Consider the following 23,277-nt stretch of genomic DNA (forward strand, 5'->3'; position numbering starts at 1 on the left):
ATAGTCCCAACCATTAGCTGGCATCATTTATGAAAAGATGGAGTTCTGTTTGCTTATAATAACAGGTTTTTTTTAAAGAGTGCAATACTTTCTTCTATATTGAGAAGTAAATGCACACTATGAAAAAATCATATCATTAACATATATCAATTATCTAGTTTGTAATCCATACACACTTTATTTTCTTTGAAATTTAAAAAATAGTTAAGATTCTTTATATTTCATAAATTATTCTACTTGTAAAATAGCCCCCAAATTAGAATCTTCTAGAATCAGAATAATTTCATTTATGATGTTTATAAAAGAACATACATATATATTCCTGCATAGCATCTACACACATGTAATATACACAAGTACACATGTATACACACACACACACACACACACACACACAGAGTTCTTACCCCTGAACTTATCTCTGTGCCTCTCGGCTGACTTTGCTGTTGCTTATGGTGTCCTGTCAGCAAGCTTCCAACAGTAAGGTTTGGAAAGCTCTGAAGATAAGCCTGTGACCCTGAGAAATTTCCTTCTGCTTTCCCCACCGAGGCTGGCTGTTTCTCCTGAGTATTCCCGTGCCCAGCTTGTCCAGCAATGTGCTGATTTGGGAAGAATGGCAATATTCCCATTCCAGCTGTTAAAGTTGTTTGAGTTGGAATCAGATTAGATGCTGTAGTGAACCACAAATTCAAGAAGCTTTTGGTTAGACAAGAGCTATTCACAACAGTCCTTGTGGTTTTGTTAACTTACGGGGGAAATGTGGAGACACCTATTTTGTATCTATCAGAGAATAGTTAAACTTAAAAGGTGAAGTTAGTGGTTGTAAAGCAGTAGGTTTCTATATGGGAAAACAAAAACCTAGAATAGTAGTCATGCTTTTCCTATTTTCAACAACTTCTAGGATAATCTCAAGGATATTTTTTAATTCCAAATTTTAATTGTATATTTTAGAATTTGAGAGCAAAATATATATACTTTTTGGCACTTAGGTACATTCCTTTTTATGCTCAATCACTAGTTTGCTTCCATATTTGAAGGGAATAATTAAATAAGTCTTCAGTTAAAAAAATACTTTGGCATTTTAATAAAGTTAAATCCAACAGTAAACTTGATCAGCTGACTTGCGCTGGTTTATAATAACCAACGGTGTGTATCTTTTCCCAGCTCCTGAATTCAATGTCTTCCCATGGGTAGCGTGCAACTGGCCATGGGTTGTAGCATTTATACAAAGAACTCCATAAATGCTACAAAAATCAAGACTTTTTTTTAAAACCTAAAGAGATGGTTTTAAATATCACATCGCTGGTTTACAAAACATTAATATTTGTGAATAGATAGGCACCAAATTTAACACATCAAAGTTTTACTTTTTTATTTGTAGGAAATAAGAAATTCTGGAAGAAATGAAAGTTTTAATAGGAAAATTCTGAACCATTCCACTTTTTTAAAAAATCTATAGTTCAAAATCAAAAGAGCTAATTTTGATAACTAAGTCAAATTTATGTTTTACAAATTCACTACATAAATTTCTTAAATTATTTCTAGTACTAAATAGAGGTGGATACTTAGCTTCTTTTAGCAATGTATTTATCTGCATGCTGAATTTTCAATTTCCTTAAAGCAGTGCATGCTAAAGCAAATAGCTTACTATTTAATCCAACACAAATAATTAACATATGTATAAACTTTTAGTGATACAAAATTTAATTTTTTGAACAGGTCCCAACATACCATAAAATTTCTACATCTGTATACTAGCTCAACATTCATGCAGTCAATTCTAACAGTCAACAGAACTGATTGATTCATTGGATCATTGACTCATCGGTTTTACATAGAAGCTAAATCTGCTACCCATATTTAACAACTTTTCTTTTTTAATTACTGGTGGCCCTTCTCTTTTCCCAGCATAATCACTTCAAACAATTTCAATTACACTTCAAACTGAAAGTGCCTTTCAACATCGCATTCAAGTAAGAAATCTTGGTATACCACATGCTCTTGTTTTTCTAAAAAATCATTGTTTTGTTTAAATTTGTCATCTTTTCAGAAGCACAGAGTATACACGTTATTTTTCTTCTACTAGTTTGGGGGTCACATTTAAAAAACATTATAATCAAATAAATAACGTTTACATCAAAATACCACATATTTCTTTAATAGTAAGGCTTCTTATTCAGGCAAAAATTAAACAGATATCTAGGTAATATGTTGTCAGCCCAGTGGGCAGCATATGAGTCTCAAAGAGTGCTATGTCTTTGCCCCATGCTGCTGTGAACCTTCATCAAATATTAAAGCACATCAGACAAGGAAAGTGTGATCTTGGCATGGAAGCAAGTCCATCAATAACTTATCAATAGTTTTCTAATATTAAAAGTAGAAAAGCCAAGAGGGCTTTTAAAATTTTAAATGGCTGAATAGAGCTCAAATTTGACCTTTCTGTAAACAAAAGTAGAATATAGGTAAACCATCTTTAAATCTCATGTCTGACTGTATACTGAGTCTTCAGTAAATGCATGTCATTTACTTTTATGTGCTTCTCCATGGTGACCCAACTCTGTATTCAAAGGAAGTGCTGACCCGATCCCCACTGTGGTGTGAAGTACCATGGCGGGGGGATCTCCAAGTAAGCCTGGTTTCTGCAAAAGAAAAAAAGAAATGAAGATTTCTGCCCATGGCAGCAGGATATCATCTAATGAAAAGGCTACACATGTGGTAATTCATCAACAATCTGACCAGCAGCCTGAATATAGAAAAGGAATGAATTCAGTTAAAAGAAAAAAAATTATTCCATACTTACATTATTAGTATGAATATTTTCAAATTTCATTAATTGTTGCTGCGCCAGTGGTACATGAGAAAGATTCTGAAGGAATAAATTGGAAGTATTACCCATAACTGCGCTCTGTGAAAATGATAAAGCATTAAGTTAGTTTAACTTTGAAAGCTACTTGTTATAGAACCCAATTCATTTTCAAGTTCAGAGCAAAAGCAACAGCTTCTTAATATGCCACTTTCCCACTTCAGGCAATGCTAATTAACTCTTAATATACAAGATGTGATCATGTAGTCATGAAACTAACTCTACATCCTCTCCTTTTTTCTTTTCATCATTCTTCCTCCCCTCATCCCTTTTTGGCTTTAATGTCAGCAGCATTCAATCATTTATTTATTCATTTAATCATCCAACAAATATTTATTGGGCACTCTCTATGTGCCAGACACTGTGCTATATAGTGAGAAATACAAAATAAGATCTGCCCTCACAGATCTTAGAGGCGCCTGGGAAAGGGAGACATTAATTAATTGCAAAAGCATAATTACAAATGGTGATGAGGATATGAAGGAAAAATACAGGAGCTATGAGAATAGTTGGGGATTTGATTTAGACTGGTAAATTCAGGGAAAGTTTCCCCAAGGAAAGAACTCTGGTACAGATATCTGAAGGCTATGGAGGAGTAAGTAGGTAAAATTTATGGACTTAGGTTGTGTTGGGGTGAGAGCACGCCAGGCAGAAGAAATAACAGAGGAGCAAAGACCTAAGGAGAAGAGATCAAGGTCCTCTGAGGACCAAAAGCAGGCTACTGTTGCTGGGATGGTGATACTCAACAAGCAGGAGAGGCAGGAGAGGCCAGCTTGGATAGGTCTTCTGGGCAAAATTAAACATTCTAGTCTTAGTTCTAAAATAAAGAAAATATTGTCAATACTCTGAACTCCTCTCTCACGTCACTCTTCATAACTTACTGTTATTAACACTTGTTTCTTATAGTTTTTGAAATTCTTGAAGAACAAGGACTATTAATTTTCTTTTAATGCTATAGCTTCAATGACTAGCAGAGTATCCGGTACACATTAGATTCTCAATAAAATATGTTGAATAAATGAAGGAATAAAGACCCTATAATGGGGGTGCCTAGGTAGCTCAATTGGCTGGGCATCTGCCTTTGGCTCAGGTCATGATCTCAGGGTCCTAGGACTGAGCCCCACATTGAGTTCTCTGCTCAGCAGAGAGCTCTCCCTCTGTTTTCTCAAATAAATAAATAGAATCTTAAATATATATATATATATAACCCTATAATGTACAAGATTATACATATATATGTATATATATAACCTATATATATATAACTCTACATATATATAACCCTGTATATATGATTATATATACCTATATATATAACCTATATATATATAACCTATATATATATAACCCTGTATATATGATTATATATACCTATATATATATATAAATAACCCTGTATATATGATTATATATACCTATATATATAACCTATATATATAACCTATATATATATAACCTATATATACCTATATATATAACCTATATATATATAACCCTACAGATATATATGATTATATATACCTATATATATAACCTATATATATATATATAGGTGTATATATATGATTATATATACCTATATATATATAGGTATATAGGTATATATATGATTATATATACCTATATATATATATAGGTATATAGGTATATATATATATGATTATATATACCTATATATATATGTGATTATATATACCTATATATACCTATATATATATGATTATATATACCTATGTATATAACCTATATATATATAACCTATATATATAACACTATATATATATACCTATATATAACCTATATATATATAACCCTACATATATATATGATTATATATACCTATATATATAACCTATATATATATATAACCCTGTATATATGATTAATATATAACCCTGTATATATGATTATACATATATATATGTATATATATACAACCTATATATATATATATATATATATATATATATATATATATATAATCCTATAATGTACAAGATCCTATGTTAGATTCTAAGAATGAAAACTAAATAAAAGATAAGCCTTTCCCTTAAAAAGCTGCATTTAGGACTAGATGTTCATTCACTCAATCTCCATCAATCATCTATTATGCATTAGGTTGCACTTGTAATTTGACTCCTACACAGATACAGCCTTCAGCAGCACTGAAATTCATAAGCCCTGTTTATCCTCAATAATACATTTATATATACAAATACATTTAAAAATATTTATCTGAAAAAAAGAAAAATATTTTTTATTCCTACATGAGTTATTTCTATACAGATTAAATTTCAAGAATTAAGAGTTCATATTCATTTTTTTCTCTTTCTATAAATGCTTTGAATTAAGACCACATAAGACTTGTTTTTAACCACTTATTTGTAGGAAAATATGCCACAAAATACACCTCCTTCCCTTCTTAATACCCTATAAGCAGAAATCAATAGATAGAACTATACTGCTTTGATGAACTTAATTTGATCTCATGTACTCATGCTTTCACGTAGCTATAGTTATTAGTAAGGATTTGCTTAAAAAACAAAATAGTTGTTTAATTTTTGAGAATTTTAAACTTTATGAACAAATGAGTCACTCCAAGTTTTTATGTCAGTACTCAATGCTATTTATATACCTGATGTGCTTTATTCAAATGCAAAAACGCCGGGGAGATGGATGGGTTCATCAGATGGGGCAAGCTGTGAGGTGTTCCAAGAACTGATTTAAGAAAATAAAAGTAAAAATTAAACTTTATGAGATGATAAAAACAAACTCCATAAACGGCAAGTAAATACATATTTTTAAGCTTAACAAATTCATCCAAAGTTCAATGATATACTGACCTTGTCATTGCACAAAAAGTGGCAAGCTCCCTTCCCTGTGATTCAAACCTAGAATTCGATTTAAAATTCCAACACCTTCTATCATAATAATAAAACACCACACCTAGCCTGTCTTTTCTCTGGGGCTTAGAGCAACAAAACTAATTTCATCTTTTAGTGAGTATAATACTAACCGAAGCCATTTTATTTGCTCAGTAGTTTTGTTAGGTGTTTGGAATATTTTGGCAGGGAGTTGGGGGATGAGGGAGTGAAGGACAAGACAACCTTTTCCCTTGAAAAGCTTCCAATCCATTTAAGAAGGGAATATATGTACAGAAAACTATTTACATTAAAAATAAAAGAAACAATGCTGTATATAAGTGATAAAAAGAATAAATGGCAACTACACTTTTTATCAAGTTTGCCTAAGTACAAATACCACAGTATATATCAAAAGAGATGTTTTCAGAATAGGGGCACCTGAGTGGTGCGGTCAAGCTTCTGACTCTTGGTTTCAGCTCAGGTCACAATCCCAGGGTGGTGAGATAGAGGCCCTGTGTTCAGCTCTCCTCAGCACAGAGTCTGCTTAGTTTCTTTCCCTCTTAGGCCCTCTCCTGCATGTGTGTGCTCTCTCTCTCTCTCTCTCTCTAATAAATAAATAAATCTTTTAAAAAGGCAGGGGGAGGATGTTTTCAGAATAAACAGTATATAGACAAAAGAACCATGAGATAAAAAATATATGAAGTAATTTCACCTAATTATTATAAAGTAACTGGAAATGGTCAGAGGAAGCCCTTCAAAACGCATTTAATTTTGGGGTGACTGGCTGGCTCAGTTGGTAGAACATGTGACTCATGTGACTCTTGATCTCTGGGTTGTGAGTTTAAGCCCCACGGTGGGTGTAGAGCTTACTTAAAAAAATAAAGAATTGTGTTGTCTTCTTTAAAAGAAGGAAGGAAGGAAGGAAGGAAGGAAGGAAGGAAGGAAGGAAGGAAGGAAGGAAGGAAGGGAGGGAGGAAAGGAGGAAGGAAGGAAGGAAGGAAGGAAGGAAGGAAGGAAGGAAGGAAGGAAGGAAGGGAGAGAGGGAGGGAAAGACATATTTTTAAAAAGCATATAATCCAATGATCAAAAATATTCAAGTATTATAATATATAACCTCTCTACAAGTTTATCCCATGTTTTCAAAAGTGGATTTCAAGTTTTATTACTTGCTAAATGAGTCCATTTCATCTTTGGAAAACTGACCATTAAAACGTGCTTTCTTTAGAATGACTCCATTTCATGACTGGTAGTAGGAAGATTAGATCATTAGCATGAGTTGTTTATAAAGACAGACTGTTTATTAGGCAAGAAGGATAAATATAGGTATTTCATAATGATAAAGGGGTCAATTCATCAAGAGGATACAACAATCTCAAATGTACTTCAAATAACAGAGCTTCAAAATATAGAAGGCAAAAATTTCTACAACTGAAAAAGTAGACAAATCCACAATTATGATTAGAAATTTCAACACCACCTCTTATCTTTTTTCAGTTAGTCACTGGATGTTGTTACTCTTTTTTCACAGCTTTTAATGAATACGGTTGTTTCCCAGTCTAAAAGTCTAAAACAACAACCACTGGAATCAAAACACTCTGAAAATGTCTACAGTCTCACATCTAACTGCCCTTAGTTCTTGGCTAGGTCTCCCACTGTGCCCCATCCTTCCCTCCTCAAGAAGCTTGAACAACACTTAACAATACATACAGAGGATTATATACGTCATGATCAAGTGAGGCTTACCCTAGGAATAAAAGTTTGGTTTTATATTGAAAAATCAATGTAATTCATCATGCTAGCAGACCAAACAAAAACAAAAAACACATATGATCATATCAGTTAATGGAGAAAATGCCTGGATACATTTCAGCAATTACCATGACAAAATTTCTCTGCAATAAAGAAATAGAAGGCAAAGTTCCCAGCTTGAAAAAGAAAATCTGTGAAAAAGCTAAAGCTGACATAATAATAAAAGAATGAATGCTCTCTCCTTAAGATCAGAAACAAAGTAAAAATGTCCACTCTCCCTAGGTTAATGCATAAATTATGCTGGAATTTCTGTCTATTGCAGTAAGGCAAGAAAAAGACATAAAAGGCACACATATTGGAAAATTGTGTTTCTCTGTGGGTCACATTATTGTCTATATAGAAAATCTTAAGAACAAAAACCTACAAGAAATAGTAAGCTAAGTTGCAAGATAAGATATATACAAAATCAGTTGTACTTGTATATCCTGGCAACAAGAAATTCAAAATTGAAATTTAAAGTAATACTATTTAAAATCATATCAAGAAATATAGAATACTATGGGTAAATCTCACAAAATATGTGAAAGATTTGTGCCCTGAAAACTATAAACTACTGCTGTGACAAATTTAAAAAAACTTAAATAGAGAAATATACCGTATGTATGGCTCAACCTCAGAATTGTCAATTCTGTCCAAATTAGTAGATAAATTCAACAAAATCCCAACCAAATTACTGACATTTGTCACAGAAATTGGCAGGCTGATTCCGAAATTTATATACAAAGGACATAGACGAGGCACAACAAATAGAAAAAGAATAAAGTTGGAGGACTTACACTGACTTCAGGGCTTATTATAAAGCTACATCTATCAAGACAAAGTAGTATTGAGATAAAGACAAGACATTTAGATCAATGGAATAGAATGGAGAATCCACAGATAGAGCCATACATATATAGTGAACTTCAAAGGTAATTCAATGGAAAAAGGATAATCTTTTTAAACAAGTGATGCTGGAACAACTGTAAAAAAAGAAAAAAAAATCTGGAACTTTACTACACACCATAAACAAAAATTAACTCAAAATGAATCATAGAAAAAAATGAATCATAGATCTAAATATAAAAGGTAAAATTATAGCACTTCTCTAATATAAGAGAGCATCTTAACGACCTTAAATTTGGCATCTTAAAAAAAAATTGGCATCTTAAATCTGACAAACGATATACAAATTATAACAGAAAAATAATAAATTGGGCTTTGCCAAAATAATGTTGTTTTTCACAAGTTATTGTTAATCAAGGACAACTTACAGAGTGAAAAAAAATTTGCAGATCCATATATACAACAGCAGACTTGCATCTAGAATAAAGAACATTTACAACTTTTTTTTTTTCCACTTACAACTTAATAAGAAAAAGATAACTCAGTTTTAAAATGTGCAAGATATTTAAAAAGATATAATGGAAATATATAAAGATGGCTAAATTAGCATATTAAAAGATGTTCAAAAATCATTAGTTGAAAGGATTACTCAAAATCAGTGAGCTAGCACTATACACCCAACAGAAAGGCTAAAATTAAAGCACTGACACATCAAGTGTTGGTGAGAAGACTAAGCACATTGGAGCCTTGGACAGTGATGGGTAAGAATGTAAAGTGGTTGAACCACACTGGAAAACAGTTGGCAGGGTTTCCTATAACTTAAACATACATCTAACATATGTCCCAGCCATTCCACAACTAATTTACCAGAGAGAAATAAAAGCATAAACCTATATAAGGACTAGTACACAAATGTTCACAGAAATTTTATTTGTAATAATCCCAAACTAGAAATAACTTAAACGTTCATCAGCAAGTCAATGAACATGGAAATTGTGGAATACTACTCCTCATTAAAAAGAAAAAAATTATTGATACATGCAGCAACATAAAGGAGTCTCAAAAAGCTGAGTGAAAAGAAGCCAAATACTACATACTGTGTGCTTCCATTTATAGAAATTTCTAGAAAATACAAGCTATAGGGACAGAAATCAAATCAGTAGTTTCCTGGGGATGGGAAAGAAGGAGATTACAAACAGTCAAAAAGAAACTGAGTAATAAATATGTTCATTATTTTGATTATGGTGATATATATATATATATGAGTGTATACATATGTCAAGATTTATGTATACTTACAATTTTATACATGTCAGAATGTCTCATTTTTTAGACTCTAAATATGGGCCAATTAAAATGCAATTATACCTCAACAAAGCTGTTAAAAAGTATAATTTAAACTACAACTAAATGCACATGACTTAAAATTTTAAATGGAAATACACATAAAGAAAGAAATTTAGAATATTTACACTATTATATTTTTGAAGGTAGTTAAAAGGTCTGGACTGAAGAAAAAAGTCAGTATGGTTAGAGTAACATAACCCAATTGGGCCTGGAAAGAAAGTCAATCTGACGGAGGGGTACAAATTAAATAAAAAAGGCAGACAAGAGTCGTTAGGAATTTACAGACCAGACCAGGTATGTGTGAGTTGTGGGACAGAGATGTAGAGGAAGGGGATTAACCTGTAAACAAACACTTAAGTCCCTTCCATTATAAATAATGGTGCTGCTTTAGGTGCAGGAGATGAACAAGACATAAATCTTTGCAAATATGGAACTTACATTCTAGTGGGACAAACTATAAACAAGTAAATATATGTGAGTTATGTGAAAAAAAATTTTTAAAGAGTATAAACATATATACTACATTTAATATAAACATGAGGAATTATCATTCTTAGCTAGCTCAGAACTCTCTGTGAGGAGCTCAAAGTATAGTAAGGGATAGAGTTAAGATCTAAAGGACATAGTGAAGGAAATCTAGAACTTATTATTAACAAGACACTTTGTCTTTCCTGAAGACCAAGCAACTTTCCAAACATCCTCCAGAAGCTTTGGATATGTTCACATGAGGTAGATGTCATCCCTAGCCACTCCACACAAACAAAAAGCCATGCTTGGCAAAATAATTTCTCCATCAGTGTAACAGTGGAATATCTTTACAACTGTAAAACTAGTACTAAAATAAGCATAATCTCTATGGTCATACATCAATCTGAGTAGAAAAGCAGAGGAAAGAATATAAATTCTTAGATGAAAAGAAAAGAAAAAAAGTAATACTGGAGAGGAGTTACTGAAGAGAGCCTAGAGTCCAAAGGTGTGGCCAATACTTTCTAAAAAGACCCAAGAGCATGATATGCTTCCTAAACACTAATACAATCTCAGACTGCATTAACAGAAATATAATGATCATAGGAAAGAAATCCCACTGCATTCTGTGTTGATCAAAAACCATTTACAGGATTTCTGTGTACACCATATTTCTGGACAACCCAGAAAACCTAGGCTAATATCTACAAGAGGACAACTAGCTAGGGAAACTAGAGAGCATATCTTAGGACATATTTTGGAAAGTCAAATATAAAACTGTAATCTCCAAAGAAGTTAATGAGGTACAGAAAAAAATACTAGAAGTTTCGTTCATGTTTACTTTTATCTTTTAATAAAATATAAGCTGTATCACTTCTTAATATATAGGTCAACAAGGGTGCATCTATATAACTGACATATAGTTGATACATATAGTGTATATATTGGTGCTCTGCTTAAAATTTACTTTAATGATAGTGCTACATAGTCAAAAAATAAATTTTAAAAAGACCACTGACCTGGAGAACAGAAGACAGGGAAAAGAAAAAAATGACTAAAGGGATGCCCGGGTGGCTCAGGGATGCCCGAGCGCCTGCCTTTGGCCCAGGGCGTGATCCTGGGGTTCTGGGATCGAGTCCCACATTGGGCTCCTGGCATGGAGCCTGTTTCTCTCTCTACCTGTGTCTCTGCCTCTCTCCGTCTTTCATGAATAAATAAATAAAATCTTAAAAAAAAAAAAAAGACTACGGTTTCATGGTAGTGGTCTTCAAATATTAGAAGTCTTTTCTGATGGAAGAAGCAATAGACTTATTCCTTATTTCTCCAGAGGAAGAACTAGAATGTCACTACAATTATAGGGTTTATCATCTAATATTTTTTAAAAACCTAGTTATTAAATTTGTCAAACTAAGGAACAGGTTGCCTTGGGAAATAATGAGCTTCTTATGCTTTGAATAGTCAAGACATGAAAACAATTCTCTATACCATTAAAACTGTAGAAGAGATATCTGATTATGTAATAGACTGAGCCAGAAAACCTCTAACACTGCTTCTTACACACAAATAATTGATGGTTATAGATATACTTACTATGAATATTGTTGTATAATAAAAAATTTGACTGGTCTTTGTCCCTGGTTCCTGGAAGGAAAACCTCTAAATCATTAGAATTTTCTGAGTGACAGGAGTGTCTTTCTTATGCTAACAAGGTGACTCAAGGTGGGCCCTTCCATGGGATGAGTCAATGCCAGAAACACCAACCATGTGATTAGAGGGCTGGGGCATTGAGTCATGTGATATCAGCCAGACTTCCTGATCTCCAAGGAGAGGAGAGAAAGTAGAGGTTCAGTTTAATAACAGTCCATTACGCTTACATAATGAAACTCCAGTAAAACTCTGGATGCCAAATTTAATTCCATGGAGATCCCTGGTTGGTGAATACACAGATGTGCTGGGAGGGTAATGTGCTCGGTTTCCATGGAACAAAAGCATAAGAGCTCTGCATTCAGGACCCTCCTAGACCTAGCTGTAAGGATACCTTCACTTGGTCATTTCTGACTTGTAGCCTTTATAATAAATCTGTAATCATTTAGTACAGGGCTTTCCTAAGTTCTACGAGTTGTTCTAGCAAATCATCAAATCTGAGGTGGTAGGAACCCCCTAATTTATAGCCAGTTGATCAGAAATACAGGTGGTTTGGATATCCCCTGAACTTGTAGCTGGTGTGTGAAGTAGGAGCAGTTTAGTTCTGTAATGTCAAGGATTTAAAAATTAAAAAATGGATTGGTTAAAAAATGCTTCATATTTGAAAAAGCTGGGAACTGCTATCTTGAACTCTTTGTTGGTGGTTTTTTTTGGACCAACAGGTGACCAAGCCCTTAACTTGTAGGGTCTGTGCTAACCCTCAGTGGTTAGTGCTAGGTGTAAATTGCAGACTACTAGTTGGTATTAGACCACTTGGGGTTGAAACAATAGGTATATGTAAACATTTTTACTCTAAATCTTAGCACTGAAAAATTCACTTCTTCATAATGTTAAAATATACATTTTATGTATGTATAGTTGTGCATCTCAAAAGATAGACTCTTATCAGAGGAAGAATACTAAATAGGTAGATATTTAATATATACCAATTTTATAAAGATTTCCATATTATTTTTGACATTTTCTACAAAGTGAAACAATTTTTCAACAGAAAAGGAAAGAGGAGACATACCTTTAACACTTTTTTTTTTTTTTTGCCTTTAACACTTTTGAACAAAGTAATTCTGCTAAAAATATTACATGGGAAGGTATCACATCCTTTGTTTGTACAGTCCATAATAACATAGTGTGTTAATTATCTGGTCTTTATTATTATTAGTTTTTTTAATCTGGTCTTTAAATTCCTGTCAACTAGGAGCTAAACTGGTTTGAATATTCAACATTTACTGAAAAGAAATTAGGAAACACAGAAGCAGACTGTACCAAAAATAGTGAAAACACATCAAGGAGGGCACGCGAGATGATAAGCCCTGGGTGTTATACTTTATGTTGGCAAATTAAATTTAAATAAAAATAAGTAAAAATGTTTAAGAAATAGTGAAAACATATTATCATCTCAGACCATCAATTAAAAGTCATTGGCAAGTCCTAGAAAAATATTTTTGGAATAATTTAAATGTGTTTTTCATGTAAAACAGCACAATTTGACTTCTTGCCAACATTCTATATTTAATCTGTTTTCGTGGTGCTTACCTGGTTTAACAGCTCGCCCGCAGAGCTGGGGTTGCAGAAGAACTTGTAACATGGCAGGATTGTTTAAACTTTTCATAATTTGTACAGGGTTTGGCTCTGGAAGTAAGCCTTTTTGATTACTGTGCATCTTCAATAAATACAGAAATAAAAAATATTACAACAAGGAAAAGCACAAAAGAGGACATTTTAAAGGCTTTCTTCCAGAAGTTCTCATCTTTTTTATGATAAATGCAAATTGCTTTATATGAAACATTTTTGTATATTATCCTACCACAATTCCTAATTAAAATGTTAAGATATTCTACTATACAGCATATACTGAAATCCTCATAAAATGTCTCAGTGAAATACACATTGGCTTTAAGAGGACTAATAGTTTAGTAAGATAAATCTCTTCACACAATACCAGTAGAAAGATGCCAAGGGAATCTGAATTTATTAATGGGGAGATAACTTGTTGACACACTGTCAATACTACAGAAGAGCCTTACTATAGAATGTTCATCTAGAGCATAATAATGTGGGTTGCCTTACAAACAAAAACTTTCTTATAATAAAAGTCTTCATTAACTTAATCTTCGAGACAAGGCTGAAGTGAATTCACACACATGTGACTAGGTAACCTCCTAAAAACATGGAATTGTTTTCAGTTTCAAAAACCGACTTGATAGATGAGAATATTAATATACAGTTATAAAAAAAACTATGAATATGAACTTTTAGTCATGAAAAAAATTGAGAACTGACAATACAATTGGAATCCCTCATTAAACCCAGATACTGTGAAAATGAGAGGGACAGGGTGACAAATCTGAGAATCAGACACAAAGTCTGAGAGAAATCCCCAGAGAGAGAGGTGGCAGCAGGTCTCAGTGTGGAGGCAGGCCTGAACTGGAAGCAGGAGAGAGCCTGCACCTACAGCCAGTTTGGGGAAGAGCTTTTTACTCATGCAGCTGTAATGAGGGTCTTCCTGGCCAGCACTAGAAGGGAAACCAGTGTAGTGACAGCCGCAGGACCACTGAATTACCAGTTTCCCCCAGGTGCAGGGTTGCCTGGTTGGGGCAGGAAAGGGGCTGTGGTTAGGACAGATAGTAAAGGAGGAGTTCTCTGCCCTGGCTCCCCATCTGCATTCACTAAACCCCAGCTAAAATGGACAAGCTTTCGCTCTCTCCTGTCCATCCTTTACTCCCCAACCCCTAAATACTCATATATAAGGAAGCTGAAACCCTCCCAGGGAAAAACCTATTCACAGAACACAGCTAGACATCTGGAGAATGTAGCCATTAAAAATCATAAGTAAATAACTGAACCACCTGTAAGGGATGAACCAGAATTAATGGATAGGAAATAATAAGAACACTACATAGTAACATAATAGATACCCTTATAAAATGTTTATTTGTAACGTGAATCAAGGACAAGCAGTTACAAAGAATAACTAATTAGAAATACTGGGTCTGAAAAACATAAACATTAAAAAAAAGAAAGAAAAAAGCAGCCTTCTCCACATACTTGGCATCATTCTATGCACTTCACATGGGTTAGATCATGTAGTTCTCCAAAACAACTCTATAAAATTGGTACAATAATTATCACCATTCTATAGACAAAGAAACTGAAGAAACTGTTACAGAGCATTATTCTTAACCTCCATCCCATGCTTGAACAGATAAATAGTAGAACATGTGTGGCTGAAAAACAAAACAATGACTTAAAAGATCAGTTCAAAGAAAGCTCTCAGAAGACACTGGCAAAGGATAAAGAAGTGGAAAATGCAAATAAACAAAACAAAACATGGAAATAAGAAACACAAAACAGAAAAAGTAAGGTGATAAAGAAGTTAGAAGTGTCAACCTGTATAAAATAGGAGTCCCTGAAGAAGAAAAAAGAGGACCTTTGAAGAAATAATGGCTGAGAATTTCTCATTATTAAAGAAAAATTTAAGAACATGGAATGAAAGGGGTTATGATGTTCCGAAGATGATGTATAAGGAAAAAACATACCTAATCGCATTTTTTAGTATGAAACTTAAGAACTTCAAAGCCAAAGAAAAAATGCTAAAAGCTTCCAGTGAGAAAGAACATATTTCCAAAGGAACAAGAATAGAATTAATGCCACCTTCTCCCTCAAAGCATCAACATTGGATTTAAAAAGGCAACAAGTTAGTATTTTCAAAGTGTCAAAGGAAGAACTTTGTATCTACAATATTTTTATACTCAGCTATTATCTAAATATGTGAAAGAAATAAAAATATTCCCAACTATACAAATTCTCAAAAGTTTTTACCACATTAATTCCTTCTCTGAAAATGAGACATAAGATACAGTAAATGCAAGACAATATTACATGGTAGGTGCAAATAAAAGTATGTTATGTCATAGGTAATTTCGGACTTGCATACAAAATCCAGTACTATGGGGGAAAAAATACTTAAGGCAATCCTAAAATTAAAATGTAAACACCAATATGGTGGTAGGTGGAGTAGGAAGGAGGAAGTAGGATGGAGATAAGAATGAGTTAAATGGGAAGAAAGGGATACTGAGAAATCTAGGGGTGCCAATAAGTTAGTGGCAATTACCAGTAGGCTAAAGACAAAACATACTACTCTCAAATGGGAAGAAGAATTTTTTTCTTTTCTTTTTTTTAAGTAGTTACCTTTCTATGGCTTTTTTTTTTTTTTTTCTCAGCCACAAAATCTCAGCCCTCTGATTGCTTCCTGATCTTAGGAGCCTCAGATAACTTAAAAACCTCATTTAACAAACATTTGGTATCTAGTCTAAGAGTACAATTGATGCTGAGGAGGAATGCCAAGAGGTACAAGACATGGCTCCCCGCCTCTCTAGAGAAGAATTCATAGGAAATGGACGAGCTGAGACTCCAAAGGTCAGTCGGTACAACCTAGTTATCAAGTACATCACTGCTGCAATGGTGTGCACTCCACCAGTTTAATTCTCAAACTGCCATCTTCAGATGGAAAATGCAGAATTCCATTTAATTTTCCCTGTTAAAGGGGTGACATTAAGGGAGGCACATTCAGATTTGCTGTCTGAGGGGTTTCTTTTTTCCTGTCCCAGAGATGCTTACCTACTTTCACCTGCTCTCCAGGACAACCCACACTTGAAGAAAATTCTTAGTTATCCAACAATAGATAAGAAATAAAAATTAAAGAAAAAAGGGACAGTTAAAAGAAAACATGTTATAAGAGAATAAACATCACTACATTATCTAAGTAGTCTAAATGTACCAATTACAGATTTTTTTAAATTTTATTTTTAAAAACCTGTTTTTATTTTTTAAAGATTTTATTTATTTATTTAAGTGAGAGAGAGTAAAAGCAGGAGGAGTGGGAGGAGAAGCAGGCTCCCCACTGAGCAGGGAGCCTGATGTGGGGCTCGATCTTAAGACCTTGGTATCATGACTTGAGCTGAAGGCAGACGCTTAGCCAATGAGCCACCCAGGCACCCCTTAAAACACGTTTTTAGAACAACATGTTACCTATAAGACACATACTTCAAATGTACAGAAAGGCTGGTAATAAACAGATGGCAAATATAAACTAAAAGAAAGTTGAAGTAGCAACTCTAACATCAGAAAAACACATATAGGGGTAAAATAATCAATAGGACTACAAACAAACATGCACCTAATAATAATACCTATACTTATTTATCTATCTATGGAGAAACAACTAACATAATAAGGAGAAAAAGAAAACTCAACCATTACACCTAACTTCTAATACATTCCTCTCACACATCGACAGACCAAACAGACAAAAAAAATAAGCGAAGGCAGGGAAGATTTGAGTCACAATTAATAAGCTCAAACTAGTATTTATACACACATACATTCATATATTAACTTTATAACCCACAAACATGGAGTTTGGATTGTTTTTGAGCACACATAGCACATTCACAGAAAGTACCACATACTGAAACAAAATGCAGCCCCAGGGTCCCCTCCCCCAAATCAACATTAGAGACTAGACTCTCTGATCACAAGGCAATACATTACAGATCTGTGTTAGAAGAATAGGTGTTTAAAATTCCTAAGTGGATAAAAACTGAACGATGAAAACAAAAGTAATTAAGCTTTAAATTTAAAAGGAAATCATAAAACAATTTGAAACATAATGTAAAATTTATGACACATTGTATAGAGTTGTTGAATCACTATATTGTATACCTGAAATTAATATAACACTGTATGTTAAGTAGAATCTAAACTTAAAAAGCAAAATAAAATTTATGATACATATGTATAGCATTAGTTAAAAGGATACCTGCTTTAAATATGTTAATCAGAAAACAATATAGATTGAAAACAAAAGTACTAAATATTAATATCAATAAAGACAGAGGAGAAAGAGTAAACCAAAAGAAAAAAATGAGGATATTATAAAGATAAGGACAGACACTGTGGAAAACAGTATGGAGGTTCCTCAAGAAATTAAAAATAGTATTACCTATTACCTTATCAAAGTAATTCTTCTACTGGGTATTTATTCAAAGGATACAAACACACTAATTCGAAAAGATACATGCAAAATGCAAAATAAATTATCCAATCAAATCAAACAATGCATTGGAAAAAAATCAATTAGAGTTAGTAACAGAGGGAACTGGTGCCATATACAGAACACAGAATTATACATGTATGTCACACATTTTTAGTGACATCTAGCCACCTATGTGTTCTTCTCCAAGGGAACACAGTGCCCTGGTGCAGAAGCAGGTGATGAGATGGATTCAGAATTATAAACTCAGCAAATCCAATCCAACACCACAGAACACAGAAAAACAAGTTCCAGAGAAAAGATAGTTTTCTTTTAGAAATGCTGAAACTGAACTACTTATAGAACATGAAGGTGGGATGTTTAACAATCATTTGGAAATACCAATTTAGTGCTGAGGGCAAATGGTTCAAAAACATGTGCTTGCAAGTCACACACATCTACTGATATCAGCCTTTAGGGAAAAAGAAGAAGAGGAAGGAACAGTTAAGCAGAAAAAAAGAATGGTGGGGTGGAATTGAGGAGAGTGGAGTCTCTTAAAGAGACCAAGGAATAAGACTGAATAGCACCTATTCAACTTGAATACTGAGAAATCTCTATTAATCTTCATGAGAACAGGTTCACTTGAATAGCAGAGGCAGAAACCACAGTGCATCAGGCTGAGAGGCAAATGGAGAAATGATGACAGCAAATGGGGCCTAATTGTTCAAGAAGCTCCAGTTGTGAAGGAAGACTAATATAAAGGGCAGTATGTAGAGAGCACTTTTAAAGGAAAGGATCTGAGCATGTTTATAAGCAGATGGGATGGGAGCTAGTGGAGCAACAAATGACAGTAAGTAGAAAGGTAATGATCAAAATCCTTGAAAATGGGGTATATGGTCATGAGCCCCAGCACCGGCAGGAGGAAGCACAGCTCTTCCTCCAAGAGAGCAGGGTCTTTGTCCATTTTGTTCACTGAAGAATTGTAAACATCTCTAACAGTGCCTAGCATGGAGTGGGTGTCCAGAGTGTACCTGTGGAATGAATGCTACTGAAGAGAAAAGGAAAAATAGAGACACAGGTGTGCCTGGGTATCATAGTCAGTTAAGTGTCTGACTCTCGGTTTTTGGCTCAGGTCATAATCTCAGGGTCATGAGATAGAGCCCCATGTGAGGCTCTGTGCTCAGCTCAGAATCTGTTTGAGATTCTCTCTCCCTCCCCCTGTGCCTCTCCCCCCCTCTGGCCTGCCCTCTCAAATAAATAAATAAATAAACAAACAAATATTTTTTTAAAAATTGGGACACATTTGCTGGTGCAGTATGAGAAGACTTGAATGAATGATCCAGCACATGACCTTTGTACTTTCTAAAAAGTAGGAGCCATGACCAGCTGATAGGACAAAGGCAGAAACAGGGTGAAAGTTTGAGACAATTGCTGTAGAAAATGGAAATGAGCAGCTGATGAGAGATGATGAGCTAAAGTTTTGCAGGGGATAACCAATTAACATATATTACACATGTGTAGTAGCATCAAGTCATGTAGGTGTTTCTCTTCAAGAGGACACAGTGCCCTCGCTGCAGGTGTAGCTGACTAGATGGATTCAGAATTGTAAACTGTGTGACTCTGATCCAACAGAGTCAATTTAACCAGAGGCATGACATTGACAGTCAAAGAATACGTGAAGTTATGACTTCCACAAGCAAGGACAAGAGAATGACAGAAGAACTGAAGAGGAGAAGGACAAACTACAAAAGAAAGGAGAAGGGATCCAGGACCAGATGTGAGATTAAAGAACAGGAAGAGGAGGGCAAGAGACATGAGGCCAAGAGCAACCTCCTATCTTTTCCTCCTTCCTCAATTCATCTACGAACCACTTTTAGACTGATCTCTTGATGGCTTAACTCTGATTCCATCATTACCTTGTTTATATACTTCAAAAGCTCCCCCTCCTGCTTATCAAATTCAATCTCTACTCTTTCAGTGTTCAATGGTCCTCCCTGATTTGGCATCAACCTATCATTTCACCATACATCCCTTTCTACACACCTTCACCTGCACCTCTCTTGAAGCATGCAAATTTGCCCAATTCTATTGCTTGAAAGGTTTTATTCAACTCACTCTACTTCCTTATAGTTGCCAGATTTAGCAAGTAAAAATGCAGGATGCCCAGTTAAACTTGGGTTTCAGATAAACACTGGAAAATTTTCTCAGTATAATGTCTCATGCAAAATCTGTATTTATCTAGCAATCCTAGCCTCCATTCTCAACAATGTATTTCAAAATCATACTTTAATGTCACACTCAAAGATCCCCTCCATCATGAAGTCTTTTCCCCTTATCCCTCAAATGTGTATTCCTTCCTTAGTTCAGTCAATGAGTATTTACCATGCTAAGTGCCTTGAGTAAAAACTGAACAAGGAATAGTCCCTATATACATGGAACTTCCACACTAGAGAGGCAGAGAGAGGAATAAGAAGACAGTTAACAATAGAGAAGTAGTGACAATGGGCCTTGTACGCAAAAACAAAGCACACACCTTCCTATATATGCACTGTGGATACTTATGAACACTTTGGAAAAAGAGACATGACACTCAAAATTTAGAACAGAACATTCCTACGTAAAATTTCTTTGGCTATAATCTACCAAATGCAATTTCTTTTGTAATAACTCCTGGCTTGATATGACAGAGACACCATTTAGCCAATTTTTCAAAGGAAGAATGTCTTTGTATAATGGAAATATAATGAGGGTCCAATGAACGGTCAACTGGTTTGGAAAGATTAAAATAGTATTAGAATTTTTCTATATCCTAATAAGGAACAGTAGACTTACCACACGTTGAGATGCTATCAATGCTGCTAATGTACTTCGCCCTGGTGCTCCTGGGGCACAGAAGGAAACTTGGACTTTGCTTCCTTTGATGGTCATTCCATCAGCTGCTTGATGAACCTCTTCAGCATGCTCGGCAGTGTTATATTCAACTACTGCAAAGCCACCAACATAACTGCCTTCATCCTGTGCAAGCTGATTTAATACATTTTGTTAAAAGGAGAATTCTAAAATTCAGTTAGAAATATTTATTTTCAGTATATAATTTTCAAATTCTAAAACAAATGTATCAAAACATGATACTGGCAAAAATAATGTATTCTTTCTTTCCAAAATCAAGTTTCCTAGTTGTGGGATGCCTGCCTGGCTCAGTTGGAAGAGCATGCAATTCTTGATCTTGGGGTCATGAGTCTGAGCTCCACACTGGGTACAGGGATTACCTTTAATAAATAAATATAGATAGATAGATAGATAGATAGATAGATACTTATGTACAGTCTTCCCTGAAGATAGGATTATAAATAAGATTCTGTCAAGTTTCTTTTGAATTCTTTGATTTTCTAAGTTATTTTAAAAGTCAAAGCTCAAATGATAATATTCCATCTATATGAAGATGTATAACTAATAATTTAGGTATAGAAAAATATGGAGACATAATAACTAAAACTTTAAAATAAATTTGCCAGATACATGTGCAATGAAAGATACTGAACAATTACTGAAACGAATCTCAGAAATTTGGTCAAGTATTCCAAAGCAAATCTTATTTGGGAAAACTGTGCCCCAGCCTTGTTAAAATGCCATACACAACACACAAGCTTTATTTCTGAATGTGCCCTAAATAAACTCCTGCAATGTAGAACTTGATATTTCCAGTCACCCACCTGTAAGAGTGTAAAGGAAGATACTAAAGTCCTGGATCCGTAAAGACTGGTACAAAGAGCAAAAATAAGAACAAAATAAGACTCTAAAAAGTTTCTAAGTTTTGAACATGTCTGAATTATCTTAAACACATTCACGCGATAAAGTGGTAAATGTGGTAAAATTCAGCATGGTATGTCTTTTAAAAGACACATCTACAACACGTTTGGATTTGGCATCTCATAAGTTAATATTACAATTAAATAATTTCTCAATCTTTTTTAGTTTCTCTCCTCTTATTTTTAAAGATTTACCTTTTTGTATAGTTTGACCAAATTTCTATTTTTCCTTCACATTCTTCCTTTGAAAACTGTCCTCAAATGTTTTTTCTTCCACAAAGCTTTTTCCAATCACCTAACAGGAAGGGAAAACATGTACCTCTTCCAAACACTTCTCCTACAGCCCCATTTCTCTTCTAATCTAAACCAGATATTAAAATCAGATTTGTAAGGGGTGGCTGGGTGGCTCAGTGGTTGAATGTCTGCCTTTGGCTCAGATTGTGACCCCAGAGCCCTGGGATTGAGTCCCACATCAGGGTCCCTGCACATCTCCCTCTGCTTCTCTCTGTCTCTCATGAATAAATAAATAAAATCTTTTAAAAAAATCAGATTTGTAAAAGTCATCAGTCTCTTTAATGTCCCTTGATCACAAGATAAGACACTACCTTCAATATAGTCCATGTCAACCTACCAAGCAAAAGAACCTGAATCTCACAGATCCACTGATAAAGGCAAAGTTGCAAAGTTGTTTTATTGACCCTTTGAGAACTTTTGAAACACTTATTACTATTCCTAGTTCATTATGATCACTTTTATGGCTATATAAATTATAATACTATTTTAATTCTTTCAAAAGACAAAATCATCTAAGTCCACAGCATCAACAGTTTTCAAGAGGAATATTTAAGTTCAGTAGGAGAGCCATTCAAATATGTAATGGTCTGACTTCTAATCTAGTTAATTTTCCATTATTTTGAAACATTTTAATAGAGCTAAATGGTCACTTACAAATAATGTAACAAAACATTTTCTACCATCTTGGCAACCAAGATTAGAGAACTTCTCAGGTACCTTCCAACTCTGTGATTCACAATTCAAATACAACTTGTGATAAATGGCTACTTCCCTCACATTTGCTTCAAAGGCACCAACTACAGCTACAAAGAGTTTTGTTTGACCACAGAATATCACTGTATACTTAATAGTATCCAAAAAAGGATATGGATTAGATTATCATCTTTCAATAACTGGGCAAAGATTTGATAAAAAATTTGTCACAGAATTTTCTAGTTTTATGAAACTCTTAGATGGTTGCTTTGATGCTTATATTGGGATTGAAGGGACAGAAATACAAGAAAAAGTAAGATGGTAGCATTAATCTATATAATTATAGTTATATGTATTAAATATAGTTATATAGTTAGCTATATAACCTATGTTTACATATATAATAAAATATTATATAATTATATATAGTTATATATGGTTATGTGTGTATGTGGATATATATACACCCACATATGTAAAAAAACTATAACAACTCCGAGCTTTCTAGTTTAATAGTAGAGACTCAACAAATGCATGATAAAAGAAAAATGGTGGGGTAGTGGGGGCAGGGAA

General features: G+C 34.0%; 1 protein-coding gene across 1 annotated transcript in view; it reads right to left on the reverse strand.

The window, feature by feature from the left end:
* RAVER2 (ribonucleoprotein, PTB binding 2) overlaps window positions 1-23,277 on the reverse strand; it is an 85,641-nt gene that overhangs the window by 39,111 nt on the left and 23,253 nt on the right. Inside the window, exons 4-9 of the mRNA XM_025983263.2 lie at window positions 20,741-20,932; window positions 13,411-13,537; window positions 5,499-5,581; window positions 2,801-2,905; window positions 2,528-2,639; window positions 408-670 (exon numbers count right to left, since the gene is read on the reverse strand). Coding sequence (XP_025839048.2) covers window positions 408-670; window positions 2,528-2,639; window positions 2,801-2,905; window positions 5,499-5,581; window positions 13,411-13,537; window positions 20,741-20,932 — 882 coding nt within the window. The remainder of the gene's footprint in view (window positions 1-407; window positions 671-2,527; window positions 2,640-2,800; window positions 2,906-5,498; window positions 5,582-13,410; window positions 13,538-20,740; window positions 20,933-23,277) is intronic.

Source organism: Vulpes vulpes, chromosome 12 (assembly GCF_048418805.1).
Source record: "Vulpes vulpes isolate BD-2025 chromosome 12, VulVul3, whole genome shotgun sequence".
Classification (NCBI taxonomy): domain Eukaryota; kingdom Metazoa; phylum Chordata; class Mammalia; order Carnivora; family Canidae; genus Vulpes; species Vulpes vulpes.